Consider the following 14,664-nt stretch of genomic DNA (forward strand, 5'->3'; position numbering starts at 1 on the left):
CGCAAAGAGGTCCTTATTTGAGTAAGTGCCCATCACAGACAGTAACCCATATTACGCTCATTTGAAAAGGAAAGTTCTTCCTTGCTTTCTCTAGAGTCAAGACAATAACTTCCTACTGCGGTTGTTGTGTCAGACCTGTCACAGGAGGACATGGATGCTGGGAAGTTGCTTGGCCTTAAACAGTAAGAAGTCAGACATAATTTTGTTCAGGAATCGACAGACTTAATTCCTGTCTGATAGAAGCATGGTTTCTATTGGCTCACATGTGATATACTCATCTCTTCAAAACAGGTAGAGAAAGTACATGTAGCCTTAGTTTTGGGTTTCAAATGGCTAACTCCCACTTGAATGTTTTTCCTTAGCTTAACAATTGTCACAGAAGCCACCTCTTTCTCCAGCAAAGGTGACTTACTGACTGTAACAGTGCAATCTCAGTAAGAGTGAAGTACTCTTACCAAATACAGTGCGTTTACTATCATGCTATCAACATTGTCCTATGTAACTAGATTGCATTAATCGCATTCCTTCACTACCTAGTTCATGGTTGAGACTTGTGTGACACTCATTTCGCAGTGGGTTTCCAAACTCAGAATCATTATGGTGGGAGGAAGATCCTTTCAGGAGAAAACTTAGTAGTGCATCTGCTTTTTGTTAACAAAAACCCCTTAGCTAGCTCAATGACTGGAGTGTCTTGAAGGGAAACGCCTATCTGGCAGAGAGGAAAGGAAAATAAATAGTGGCTGCAGATGAGTTATGGGGTCAAGGCTAATGGGAACCCCAGAACCATCCCCTTCCTGTAGGTCACAGTGAACCATAAAATGAAAATATCCTGATGGATATAAGATCCAGGGATGCTTTCAGTGGAAATAACCACAGAGGCTAGAATGCAGGGTTAGGTGAAGGTGACTGCCTAATATACAGGAAGAATAATAGATTTGCCTGGCAAGAAAACAAAGAAATCTATATACCGAGGCCTGAAGCACATAACGTTTTAACAAGACCGTCACTGAGTGGACTTGATAATACTCTGTGAGGATTATCCTAAACATGTCCAAAGGTTATTATAAAGTAGCATGACTTTGAGAGGAAATGCAGTCTTTATGGAACAATATTTCAAAAGTTTTCATCTCAAGCAAATGAAAAATATTCTGAAGTTCAGAGACTCGCTATTAAGGCTATAGTAACTCACCACCATGTAACCAAGTTAAACTGCAGCTGCTATGGTGAAGCCATAGCATTTGTATGGCTTCACCATAGCAGCTAGAAAAAGTGTTATTATTATGTACGACATACTGCAAGGCTGTGTAGGAGCCTCGGGTAAGTCAGGAGTTCATTGACATAGGCATTGTACAAGCATAGGTCAAAAAACTAGTGCCCGCCTAACTTAAATATGAACCATTTTAGCACCAGATTTTCACAGAGATTGATCTAGGAGTCTCAGCTGGAGGTATTCCTGAACTGTCTAGAACACTGGAGCTGTGAACAATCTCAGAAAACCCCAAACTAATTGAAATGTGATGTCTTAACAATATGAAACATTAGTTTCCTACTTGGCTTATTTTGAATGTCTGCAGGACCTCCTGGAATCTAGGCAACTCAGATCTGAGAAAGCTGCATGTAAGGTTTATAAGGAAGATTGTACACTTCACCCACACTTTTAATAATAGAGATCTCAAAAAATGAAGTTACTGTCCTAACTACTTTGGTGTAAAATTGCAGCCTGTTTTTTTTTTTTTTAAATGGGGCTTTTGACCTTTGACCTAAGTTTTATTGCAGATCCTACTTTTATTTGGGTAGTGAAACTGAAAATACATTTATGTGTTTTTATAGTATTAGAGTTATTTATAGTATATTATAGCAGTGCAACAAACAAAGGACTCAATGTTTAATAGGATTTTTATCCATCTGAAGAGGAAGGTGAGCATGCATGAGGAAGGAACCATCTCAACCCTGCATGGTTACAGTAAGGGGTTGCTTCATCCTGGGAGGAGGCAGAAGATTTTCCAGAATGCTCTCTTGGGGCACTCCAAAATGTGTGAGGGAAAAGCAGAGAGAGCAGGTGTATTTGTGGGTTTCTTTCCCACCCACCTCTTCTCCTTTGTCCACACACCACGAGCACTTGTTGAAGGATGCGAGGAGTACGTTGCACAATCTGTGTTGTGGTGAGGAAATACATATGTGCCCTTACTGAAATGCAGCAATGATGGTGAGAGACCTAAATACCTTCAGAGATCGCTGTGATCTTTCTCTGCTCCCCAGGATCACCTATTAATGAGCAAGTTCAACAGGCTTTCTGTCAGAAAGCTAAGCCTCCACACTGACAACGTGTCATCGTGGATTCAGCCAAGGAAATTGTAGGAGACATTTCTTACTAGACTGACACCTTATGTGAATACTCGCATGTCAGGCCATCTTCTGCCCGTGTTTTGGAGGCAGAAGGAAAGATGCTTCAGCATCACAGGCAGAATTTACAGCTCAGTATCAGTGTTAAATGCAATCATGTGAATTCAAAGAGCCTTTGTATATGCAACGTGGTATAATGTTTCCCAAATAGAAAATGGCATCGCTGATGGTAGAGACCGGCACTGAAAAGAATTAAGAAATAAACCCCAAACCAAATAGTAAACCAAAACCCAGATTTGTGGTTCCAAGCCCACTGCTGGTCTAAATTGTCCCTTCATACCAGTGTAAAAACTCAGCCAAGAGCTGTCAAATGATTTCATCACTGCTTGGGCTATACTTTGGCTCTTGTGTCCTAGAAAAATATTTTAAACGTGGCTTGAGGAATAATTCTACATATTAATTTGCTAAGAAAAATTCAGAACTTCGCAAGCTCCATAGGAATGATTAACTTGTTTGTTTGGGTTTTTTATAATAGCAGTTACCGGTATTTTTAATAATCATATTGCCTTTTGTTTGATGGATGCCTCATTTCAGTGCAAATGCATATTTCAACTAAAGACTGTGATACTCTGTCCTGGATTTGGCTAGGATAGGGTTAATTTCCACAGCCAGGGTAGCCAAACTGAACCAGCCAGTAGGATATTTAATACCATATTGACATCCTGCACAGTGGATACATACATAATGGGGTGCTGGTGGGCAGTGCAGGCGGTTTCAAACAGTGGCGAGGCACAGCTCAGCTCAGCTTGGCAGCGGCAGTAAGCAAGGCGTTGTGTATCACCTGCTCTATTGTTGTTTCCTTTCTCTGTGTGTAGTTTCAAGTAAACTCTCCTTATCCTAACCCACTCAGCTTTACCGTGCATTCTTCCACACTGCCCCAGAGGGGTAGGAGTGAGAGGGTGGCTGTGTGGTGTTTAGTTGCCAGCGGGATTCAAACCACAACCTGCTGCCATGTGGTGTACCTTAACAGAAACACTTCTGTGGCTCAGGAGGGAGAAGTAAAGCTACAAACCAAGCTCTGTTGCTCCCCTCTTCTCCTGTGATGCAATTTGGCAAGAACAATAGAGCTCAACGTGCTACATTAACCTACAGTAAATTTGAAAATAATGTGGTTTTCAGTAAAATAAATATGGGAAAAGGTTGTGATCTCTAGTACTTGAGAAATAGCTTTCAGTCTTGACACTGAGAGTGGAGATTTCCTGGTGAACACAGTCTGGCTTGTGTGGTATGACACTTGGCTTTCAGAGACTGCAGTCGAGTAACTGCTACTTGTTGATACTGTCTTGTGTAGTTTAGCAAGCAGCTCATCACATTACACCTCAAACACCCTAAAAAATCAAACAGAAGTTAGGATTTCAGCTGCGGGACAGACTTTTAGAGGCAGTTTTCCAGTGATATTAGAGGTTATTTTTAAAACCTCCTTGGATCTGATAGTCCAAACTGCCTGGGATTAATATAAACATCAAATATGGTATTTTGTAAACTTTTTGCTTTGAAAATAAGAAAGGCAATAGCGGTAGTTCATCAATATTTCATTGCACAATTGTTTTGCTATTGACTTGGACACATTAGATGATCGTCCCAGAGCCTGTGAAGATTTTAACATGAGTTGTTCCAGCTGCTTGTCTGCTGGTACCTGATACCTCTTTATCCGCTGGTGCAACCAGCAGGCACTGAGGTATGGAAATAGTGGTAGAGTACAAGTGAGTGATACAGTGACGATATTCTATAAAACAGAACACAGGACTTCACAGGAGCTCAGTACTCTGAGTTGCAAGTTGTGCTGCTGGAGTGATCAATAATTATGCTATGGCATAGCTTGATGTAGCGAATTAGGAGAATACAAGCTGTGTAGAGAGGAGAGGCCCTCTGTTTTCAACATGCCAAGTCTTCTCTGGCTGACAGTAATCCTATCCACTTTTCCACCAAGGTCCTAAATTCCCATCTTCAGAAAAGAATCTAGATGTCCACTGAATTCATTGTTCAAGTTGCCTTTCCTTTCAGTTTACCGCCTTTTCTTATCACTTAGATTATCATTTGTTCTTCAATAATTGCAAGTTTCCTCATTTTAAATGAAAAGAAATTACATTTTAAAATAATAGACTTTATTTCTTCATTCATACACACTTCATTCTGGGACACCAAAGAGCTGTAATCCATTACTTTGCAGTGATGCAGATTTCTGCTCAGTTAACTTCTGTTGTGTCCCTCTGATAGGGGACATTTCTTCTAATCACAAATGTGAATCATGTCACCTTCTTCATAGCTCTTACCTCCAGGGCACTTCATCTTCCTTTCTTGGAAGCGTAAGTATCTAAATGTAGTAACTACTGCAGTTCTTTAATTATCCCTTCTATTTGGTTAACCCAGGTGATACTTGTTGTGTAAAACACAATACATACGGTTTCTATATCCTTTCACTTCGGTGTTTGAAAAGGCCTTTGAAGTAGGTCAGTCACATATTTAATTCCATGCGGTATCTCTCCTTCATTCCACCCTTTTGGCAGGATCGTTTCTGGCCCTCCGTAAGCATTGCTGAGAAGTTTGATTGAGAACTGCATATTGCAGTGCATGGCCCATCTACATAGGAACATAGGAACAGCTTCTCCTAAGGCCCCTCTAGTCCAGGATCCTGTCACAGTGTGTAACAGTGCGGGGTAGTATGAAAACAGGGTAAGCACATATTAATGTGTGTAATTAATTAATCAGGTACTCTCTTAGCCTCCAACACTCTGCAGCTCAGAAGCTTCCTGGGCCAGAGATGGTATCTTTGTGTTTGATAGCCCTTGTCAGATTTTATCCTCCATGAGTGTGTTTTATCACTTTTTGATCCCAGATAAGCCTTGGGGATTGGCAGTATCTTGTGGCAGTGAGATCCACAAGCAACTGTACATTACGTTTGTGTGTTGTGAACCTGCCATTTACAAATTCCGTTTGTTGTCTTCTACTTCTCGCATTATGTGAAACTCTGAGTAATTGGTCTTTCTTCATCTTCTCCATACAGCTCATGGTTTCACAGAGACTAATGAGAATAATTTTATCTCCAGCCAAACATAATTGATACACAATATTGAACTGATGTTGCACAACTCAAAAGAGAATTTACAGTGTAATAAATGTTGTTCTAGATATTGTTTCAGTTTTTTGACAAAACCACTGGTAGAATTAAGTAAGAGCTTTAGACATAAGCCTCTTTGGAATAGAGATTAACTAAAGCAGTGTTAAAAGTGAAAATTAAAAGACACAACTTTAGCTGTTGGTTAATAATCTGCCTTATTTCATAATTCAGTAACCTCAGGTGCTCTAATGGTGTGGCTTGTTATGACTGTGAAAATAATATATTGCTTTTCTGCAAGTGGGCATGCAGGACTGATGATGTTTTAAGAGGAGACATTGACTTTGTCTGCAAGGCCAGGGCATGGAAGAAATGAAAATAACAATTATTGATTTTTTTCTTGTGCTGAGAGAAAAATTTGCCAGCATTTGATGAGGGGGAAAGAGCAGATGTTCACCCAGAGAGGCGAGGTTTTCAGTTTTGGCAATAAGACATGATAATTTTTGCAGAGAACATTTTTTTTTTTTTTGCAGTTATATCATTCTGAGATGGGGAAACAAGTCAGAAGACCAAAACAAAAATAGCAAAAGCTACCCTGAAATACTGTAATACTGCATTTATACAGGATGCTATTTTAGGAGGGTCTGAACAAATGAATCAAAAGGTGTAGCTTGGTTCCAGTTCAACAACCTAAGATCTAGTTGTGTAAAAGAAACTGAGTATATGCTTGTCACACGACAGTTAATTTAAGCCTGTGCTGAACTGTGTGCTGCTTTCAAGTATATCACCCTGAACTGCAGAAGGTCTGAGATCAGCAGGGCTCTGGAGAGATGCAGCAGTCAAGTCTGACAGGCCACTGGGCCGGATCAGAGCTGAAACCCATGGGTTAGTCATTCAGGTTCATTGGGCTCATGAAGTAAAAAGATTACTTTTATCCTGTTGGCAGAAAAAGCATCACTATTCTTTAGAGAATATACAAAGCGCTGTGACACATTACTGCAATGTCACTCTGTGAATCGTGGGAACCTGGGAACACTGAACATAAATGAGAAAATAGATGAGGAAGTCTGTTTTCCAAGGCTATGCAATTGGTTGCTGTGCTTTTACTGCGTGAATTCAGAGTAATCAACCTCTTAAAGACAGAAACTGGAAAAAATGGGGGAATGGTTATGTAACACTATGACTGCAAAAGCTGGGGGTTGGATTTGACATCTTTTCCAAGAGTGCTGGAGCCTCTCCAAATACGGCCACCAGCACTTAGCAAGAAGAGAGATCACTCCCTGTTCCAGCAAGTCCCTGTTCTGTCCTTTGGTCAGCCCCTGCAGCACCCTATGGCATGGCTCTGGAGCCCCAAAGCCCTCTGTCATACTCTCAGCACCTCAGCCCCCAGTGCTGCTGTGGTAAGACCGGGCTAGCATGTATTGCAGAAATATGGCAAATCCATTCAGCCCTCCCTCTTCATGGTACAAATGAGTAAGGCATGAACTTAGTGTGAATTGGTTGAGTGGTCGTCTTAGCAACATTATTCCTTGTGCCTTTTCCAGCCCATGGCTTGCATCATATCTGTGCAGCACAACATGCAGCCTGTTTTTTCCCTGTCTCTGTAGGCTGGCTTCTCCTGTCTTCATCCACAGCCTCCTGTTCCCAGCAGGAGCACAAGGCTTCATTTGCTTATTCATTGGTAGAGGGCGTATGCATTTGCTCACGAACATGTAGTAAAAGGACTTTGGGTTCCTCTGGCAGTTCAGCGGTATAAGTTGAATCAGTGACCAGAGCAGGGTATCAACAGATGCATTTATAAATGGCACAGGGAAAGGGCAGTGATTGCCTGCCTTTAGCTTGATGACCGTCAGCTGAGGCTTCTCTCTGTATCAGTAATATTAATGGATGGATGGATGGATGGTGCAGGCCATTGGACAACAGAAATCAGCTTCTACAGAATTCCGTGCTACAGGCCTGATTTCTTTCTTAAAATTGAAGTTTCTGCATTAGACAAGCCTCACCATTTCCTAGTGCCTGTGAAGCAGGATATGGAACATTTGAAGCCAGAAGGTGAACACAGTGAACTTCAGCAAACTGTAGAATTAGATACCCTGCTTCAAGGCTAAGACATGGTGCTTCTGCAGCAATCCTTGGAGCTTGACATTTGCAAATAGATGAAAAAAGTGTTCAAGGTCAGCTTATCTGGCACCTTCAAAGTGCTTAATTCATGTAAAAGATGAACACTGGAAGTGGTGACAAGTGGAATGACATTGTATTGTTAGAAGTGCAACATTTCATACATGGAACAGCGTGGTGGTTTCCCCTTAGCAGTGCTTCTTTTGGAGAACATCATAGTTCACTAATCTGGCATAGCAGCCTCCTCCCTGTGGATAGTTTGTGCACTGCAGAAGCTAATTCACCAGGCTTTCTGCATTAGATTCTAGCCTCATATTGCTAGTAAAAACAACTAGTGAGCATAATACAAGGGTACAGCTGGGCTAGGGAGTGCTTGCTTTTATAAACTGACATCTGGAAGCAAGTACTACTTAAGTACTAGGAAGGATCTGTGAGAAGTGCAATTCTAAATAAAATGAACCATCATCATGCAGTTGCTTTCAGGTAAGCATCAAGAAAATGCACCCTGCTTTGTATTTGTAAAATGTTCGTTTTGCAGCATTTTTACAGCTACAGTATGGGTTTTAAAGTGATAGTGTATTACGTTAAATCTGCAGTGCTTTTAAACTTGTCATAACCTTGGCTAGATTGAATGTAAAGGGCTTCTTTACCTGCAACTGTAGTCTTAGCACACAAACAATTTAAAATTACGTGTGTCAAGCAGCACTGCAGTTCCAGTGTGCATAGCAGGGACTTTTTTTTTTATAGAATCATAGAATCATCTGGTTGGAAGAGACCTCAAAGATCATCGAGTCCAACCGTTGCCCCTGCACTGCCAGGATCCCTACACCACGTCCCTCAGCACCAGATCCACACGGTTTTTAAACACTTCCAGGGATGGGGACTCTACCACCTCCCTAGGCAACCCGTTCCAATGCTTAATAACCCTCTCTGTAAAGAAATTTTTCCTGATATCCAACCTAAACCTCCCCTGGCGCAACTTGAGGCCATTCCCCCTCGTCCTGTCATTCTCAATATGGGAGAAGAGATTGACCCCCACCTCCCTACAGCTTCCCTTCAGATAATTATAGAGAGCAATAAGGTCCCCCCTGAGCCTCCTCTTCTCCAGACTGAACAGTCCCAGCTCCTTCAGCCGCTCCTCAAAGGACAAGTTCTCCAGACCCTTAACCAGCTTTGTTGCCCTTCTCTGAACCCGCTCCAGCACCTCAACATCCTTCCTGAAGTGAGGGGCCCAAAACTGGACACAGTATTCAAGGTGTGGCCTCACCAATGCTGAGTACAGGGGGACAATCACTGCCCTGCTCCTGCTGGCCACACTGTTCTTGATACATGCCAGGATGCTGTTAGCTTTCTTGGCTGCTTGGGCACACTGCTGGCTTTATCCTGCGGAATGCTGATGATATCTGAGAGCTGTGTAATACCTGCATTTTTTATTAAAGCATATGCAGAAGACACCCTTTTGAAGCATTCGGCACCTTTAAAGTTTGGTCAGTGTAGTCACGGTTTCCTTCATTGGTCTTTCTTGGAACACACCCCTCAGCCATGCTGAGAATTTGTCAACCATAGCAGAAAGGCACTCCACCTCTCTTCACTGCTGTTACGGCACAGCTGTGGGTGCTGGGACTCAACAATCCATTAAAGGTAGAAAGAAGCTCACAGCTGCCTGGCAATGTGTTTCAGGCAACCTGTGAACAGTGGTGTCAAGTCCCAGGCTTCAGTTCAAGAAAGCTCTGAAGCATGTGCTTCATTTTAAGCATGTACCTAACACAGCCCTTAATGTTCTTCTGCACTGAGGGAGTGTTGACTCAGTAACCCCTGATCATTAACAGAGGAGGAAATGAGCATTTAGAAAAAGTGCCTTTGGCCAGTCCCTGACCTGTGCCTTTAATGTGGCTGAACTGAAATCTGAGTTGAAACTGAAGGTGCTTTTGGGTAGATGCTCAGCCTGCCGCTGTGATGCTCACGGTGTTGCACAGATATTCTGTCTTCATTGCAATGCTGTCTGGCAAGAAGAGCACCCTTTATAATACTTTTATTGACACTTTGCAAGGCATTGAATATTATCTTCACAAAGGTGCTAAGGCGTTGGAAGGGACTTTGCCTAAAATTATTTTATTGGCAATGAGAGGTGGAGAAATGTCAGGACTTCTTATTCCTAGGCAAATACTCTGCCCAGTTGTGGTTTAAGCCCATCCATCTGACAACGAAGCACTAAGCAGCCACTTGATCACTCCTACCTCTCCCCCGGTGGGATGGGGAGGAGAAAGCACAACAACACAACAAAAGGCTGGAGAGTCGAGACAAAGGACAGGGAGGGCTCACTCACCAATTATGCTCACAGGCAGAAGACAGACTGCATTTGGGGAAACAAAATCAATGTAATTTAAACAAAATCACCACCAACTCACCAACTGAATCAGAGCAGGATGGTGATAAATACAACCAGGTCTTAAACGGACCTTCCTCCTGCCCCTCCCCTCTTCCCGGGCCCAGATTTGCTACCTCCTCCCACCCAGCAGCAAAGGGAGGCAGGGAATGGAGGATGCAGTCAGTCCCAGTCTGTGCCATGTTGTTTCTGCTGCACTTTCATCCTCAGAAGGAGAAAACCCCACAGTCCTCCTCTACACCAAAATGTGCAGTGTCCCTCCCACGGGAGATAGTCGTCCATGAACTTCTCCTGGCAGTGTCTATGGGTCCCTTTCATGGGGGCTATGACCCTCCCAGTAATGAACCACTCCAGCGTGGGCTTCTCTCAAAGTCATGGACTTCTTCAGGAGCAGTCCCCTGCTCCAGCATGGGGTCCTTCATGAGATTCTTCTCCGCTATTGAACTCTAAGGGCTGCAAGGTCTCAGCCTGCTGTACCACTGAGTACATATGGCTGCTCCAGCGTGCCTCTCTTCCTCCTACCTCACTGACATCCCTGTCTGCCTAGTTGTCTCTCTCCTGTTCCGCTCCTCTCCAAAACAAAAGAGCTCCCAAAACAAAAGAACCCGCTCAACTGGGTTTCCCTTCTTAAATATGTTGTCACAGATGCACTGATTTGTCTCAGCCTTGGCCAGAGGAGGGTTTGACTTGGAGAAGGGAAAGTTTCTCAAAGCTTCTTACAGGAGCCGCACCAGAAACCACCTTCTCACCTACCAAAACCCTGCCGGACACAAACCCAAAACACCAGTGAAGTAGTTCACCTTCAAAGACAGAAATGGACTTTGTTCCAGGCAAGGCGGTGTGGGAGGAGCACCAAAATGCTCTGTGACTGGTGCCTATCTGTCAGTCTAACTCTTGGTGTCAATATTGGTCAGTCAGTCTTGCTGGACTACAAAGAGAGACGGCTAGGTCTGTGATGTTACAGATCAGTTCATCGCGGAACTATCATTTGGTGGCCATTTATCATCACTCTCTAGGTGTGTCATTTGTTTTACTGAATGACATCAGAAACTCAGCGTAGAGTCCTTCCACAAATACACTGTGGTTCTGTAGCAAGGAGCCATGGGAAAGGGAAATATGGAGAATGGGATTTTTTTAATTGCTTTTTCAAAATCTCTTGATGTGAGATGTGACAAGTAAGAAAAAAATAGAGACACGTATTTTATTGTTTGTAGCTTTCATTAAATTTTAAGGCATGAGTCAAAGAATTGCTGAAAAGAACCAGTAGCAGAGGCTGTATGATGAACAGATCTAAGAGCCATTTTAATATTTGATGAGACCAAAAGCTTCTCATCACTAACCATCTTTTAATGGCACTTGCCCTTTGTCCAAGTGTATGGCTGCGTGTTTCTAGGGAGCTAACTTTTCTGACTTTCTAATGAAATACCTCTCAAGATAGGGGTTAAAGTGGAGGTTTGGAGCTGTAGTTGCCATGTCAGTTTAGGTAATGATACGGTGGGAAACTGAAGCTTTGTTTGCATCTCAGAGTGTTCTTGTGTTACTTTAAACTCACCACATTGAGTGACTTCTCAGTCAAAGATGATTAAAAACACTGATGCATGGAGCCTTACAGCCAGTCTGCCTGCCAGAGGGGTAAACTGTAACGTGGAGACAAATGGGCCTAATTGAGCAAAGCACTTAAAAGTGTGTATCCATCCTCTGTCAATGGAGTGCTCGCGTGTATGTTTTTAAGCTAGGCGGAAAGCTGCAGCGATCGGGTGCTCTTTTGAATGGCTCTGAAAACTGTGCACAGCAAGCGGCAGTGAGTCAGAAGCAAATCCACAGAATAGCCAGGATGTGAAGTTGGGAGCCCTGCCTTTAATTTGGCATCCCAACAAAAACCACTTCTCCGTTGCTTGCGTGACATCTCATGTAGAGGGAGGAGGAGAAGAGCCTAATAATAGACCAGGTCTAGGAAAGTTTTAGTGTAGCTTTCTGTTTTTATGGAGTCAGTAGCAAGAGTCAGCTTGTGGTAATGCATGTGAGAGGGTTGAGCTCTCACAGCCATAGCTGTGTTTTTGGTATGCTGCGCTAACACTGAATTAATGTTCAACAACTGGAAATTGATATTCTTCATGATTTAGAAATAATGTGAACCCTGATTGAACTTTTGGGTTTTCCTTCCATTTGCTGTTTCAGCATGAGAACAGCATTCAGCACGAGGAAGGGCATTATTTATAAAAACAAATGTAAAGTCCTTCAAGGAGAAATGATATTTTGAATTGACTGGATCTTTTTTAGTTTCCTGCATCTTAAAATGGAGACTAAAACTGACATAATTTAAAGTGAATTGGTAAGCTAAATTAGTTAATAATTTTATAGAGCTTCCTGTTCTTTGAATAGGGTGTGCCAAGTGAATGTCAAATATGACTTTGCACTTCAGAAATAATGTCTTTGAAGAATCTGCTGAGAAACCTATCGTGGTAGTGATTGTTGTTGGGGTGAATGGAGTTTGGACCATGAATTCCTAGTTCTTGAAACTTCCTTGAAGTGAGTGATGTCAAATGGGGGAAAAGAAGAAACCGTGGATTCTCTGTATTTAGTGTCCTAATACTCTTCCTTGTGCGAGTCTGGAGGAACTATTTCTGACTCTTCCGTTTGTTTTTCTCAGGTTGGGGGTCACACCATGCTGCCCATTCGTTGGATGCCTCCGGAGAGCATCATGTACAGGAAGTTCACCACAGAAAGTGATGTCTGGAGCCTGGGGGTTGTATTGTGGGAAATCTTTACCTATGGCAAACAGCCATGGTATCAGCTCTCCAACAATGAGGTGTGTGTAATGCATTCTCAAACTGCATTAGAAAGGCTGGCTCATTACCTGTTGGTGTGGCTTCTCTGGAGAAGGGACAGAACAAATTTGTTTGGTAAAACCAAAACCGCTGATATCAGGTGGTTTTGGTATTGTCATGAACTTTGTGATTGAATTTCTTCCTTTTTACTGTTTTCTCCCCAGGGTGGATGGATGTTATCCAAGCAGAACTATACCAGTTGAAATTTAACTTTTTCCTTTGTATAGGATAGCATCTGCCCTAAGTGTTGAGAAAGACCATGAGACAATCAATGGAAAGGAGCTTAGCCACTTCCTGAATGGGCTTTGGGTGATTTCAGTTGTATATCATACATGTCATGGTTGCAGAGTGGTTGTCCAAAACCATTCTTGAATAGATTGAAGTAATCTGGACATCTCATGATTGAAAAGTAACCTCTTTCCAGAGGTTAGGCACAGTGATAGTCTATAAGTTTAAGGAGGAAGGGCAGAAGCACTGATGTTCTGTCTGAGCAGGGTGAAAACTTAGCCTGCTTCTGAGATGAAGTGAGGTTGATAGATGGATAGAGAGAGGAAGTATGGGATTAATTCCTGGCTATCATTCCCTTAGAAGTGGAAGGGGCAACATTAGTGAACTCAACATCAGTGAAGTTTTTGCTCCTTGATAACTGACATTACAGTGATTTTTCATCCCACTGCTTGTGCATCTACCTAGAAATGCAGCCCTTGGCAGAGCTGGCTGAGTGACAGCCACCACTGAGGCTGCTGGGGCAATTAGCAGTTAACTTTTCCATGGATGACACCACGTAGCTGGCAAAGCTATCTGATCCTTTCCTTATGTTTTCTTGTAGGTGATTGAGTGCATCACTCAGGGCCGAGTCCTGCAGCGACCTCGCACGTGCCCCAAGGAAGTGTATGACTTGATGCTGGGCTGTTGGCAACGGGAGCCCCACATGAGGCTTAACATCAAAGAAATCCATTCCCTCCTCCAGAACTTGGCCAAGGCATCTCCAGTCTACTTGGATATTTTAGGCTAAAGTCTCCTTACATTTCTTCTTCTGGGCTGCAGAATGAATGTGTTCAACTGCCGCTGAACTCCATTAAAATGTGTTCTTAACTTTGACAGTATTAATGACAGAGTTGCGGAGGAGCTTTCAAAGGGCAAGCAATGTGCACTTCTCCATCTGTAGACACAGTATTGACATTTTAGACATTACTGAGACATATCTCCTCTCTCTTTCAGTTTCTATCATTTTTTTCTTCTCTCCTGTCTTTCTAATCAATTTGGCTTCTGCATTATTGTAACTCTGCATAGACAAAGGCCTTAAAAACCTGATCTGTTATATCAGCAGACTTTTCAGTTTGCCCACCACAACTAACAATGCCTTGTTGTATTCATGCCTTTGATGTGGATGAAAAAAAGGGAAAAATCTATTTGACTCGAACTTTGATTTCTGCTCTACAGCTACTGGGAGTTTCTATGGATTAACCTCATTTTTTTTGCTTCAGCATGTGGGTGGAAAGAAGAAGACTGGTGTTCTCTACATGAAGCATGTTCCTTGTGGAGATAAAGCCAGATGGAAAGAAGACAGTCCTGTGTGACACACTATCTGGAGGAACTAGGGGATCAGGTGGCATCCAACCCCACAAAGAGCCACTGAAATGATTTGATGGAAGGCAAGAGGGGGTTTAGCACTTTCCCTGAAGAGTCTTTCTGAGGACTAAAGGGGTTGTTCAAGGAGGTGCTTTGCCAGCACCTTTTAATGCCAGATACAAGTAAAAGGGAAAAAGATGCTGCCTGCACTGCACACAATTACTTTATCACATGATAAACTAAACACATGTCCTTATTTTCTCTTCTGATAGGATATTGTTGTGCCACTGGTATAAAAATGT

General features: G+C 42.6%; 1 protein-coding gene across 1 annotated transcript in view; it reads left to right on the forward strand.

The window, feature by feature from the left end:
- Positions 1-14,190, forward strand: part of LOC104499961 (BDNF/NT-3 growth factors receptor-like) — an 18,044-nt gene extending 3,854 nt beyond the window's left edge. Inside the window, exons 2-3 of the mRNA XM_010143546.1 lie at positions 12,613-12,771; positions 13,620-14,190. Of these exons, the coding sequence (XP_010141848.1) occupies positions 12,613-12,771; positions 13,620-13,805 (345 nt within the window). The 3' untranslated portion in view covers positions 13,806-14,190. The remainder of the gene's footprint in view (positions 1-12,612; positions 12,772-13,619) is intronic.
- Positions 14,191-14,664: the final 474 nt, after the last annotated feature.

Source organism: Buceros rhinoceros, unplaced genomic scaffold (assembly GCF_000710305.1).
Source record: "Buceros rhinoceros silvestris isolate BGI_N320 unplaced genomic scaffold, ASM71030v1 scaffold59, whole genome shotgun sequence".
Taxonomy (NCBI): Eukaryota; Metazoa; Chordata; class Aves; order Bucerotiformes; family Bucerotidae; genus Buceros; species Buceros rhinoceros.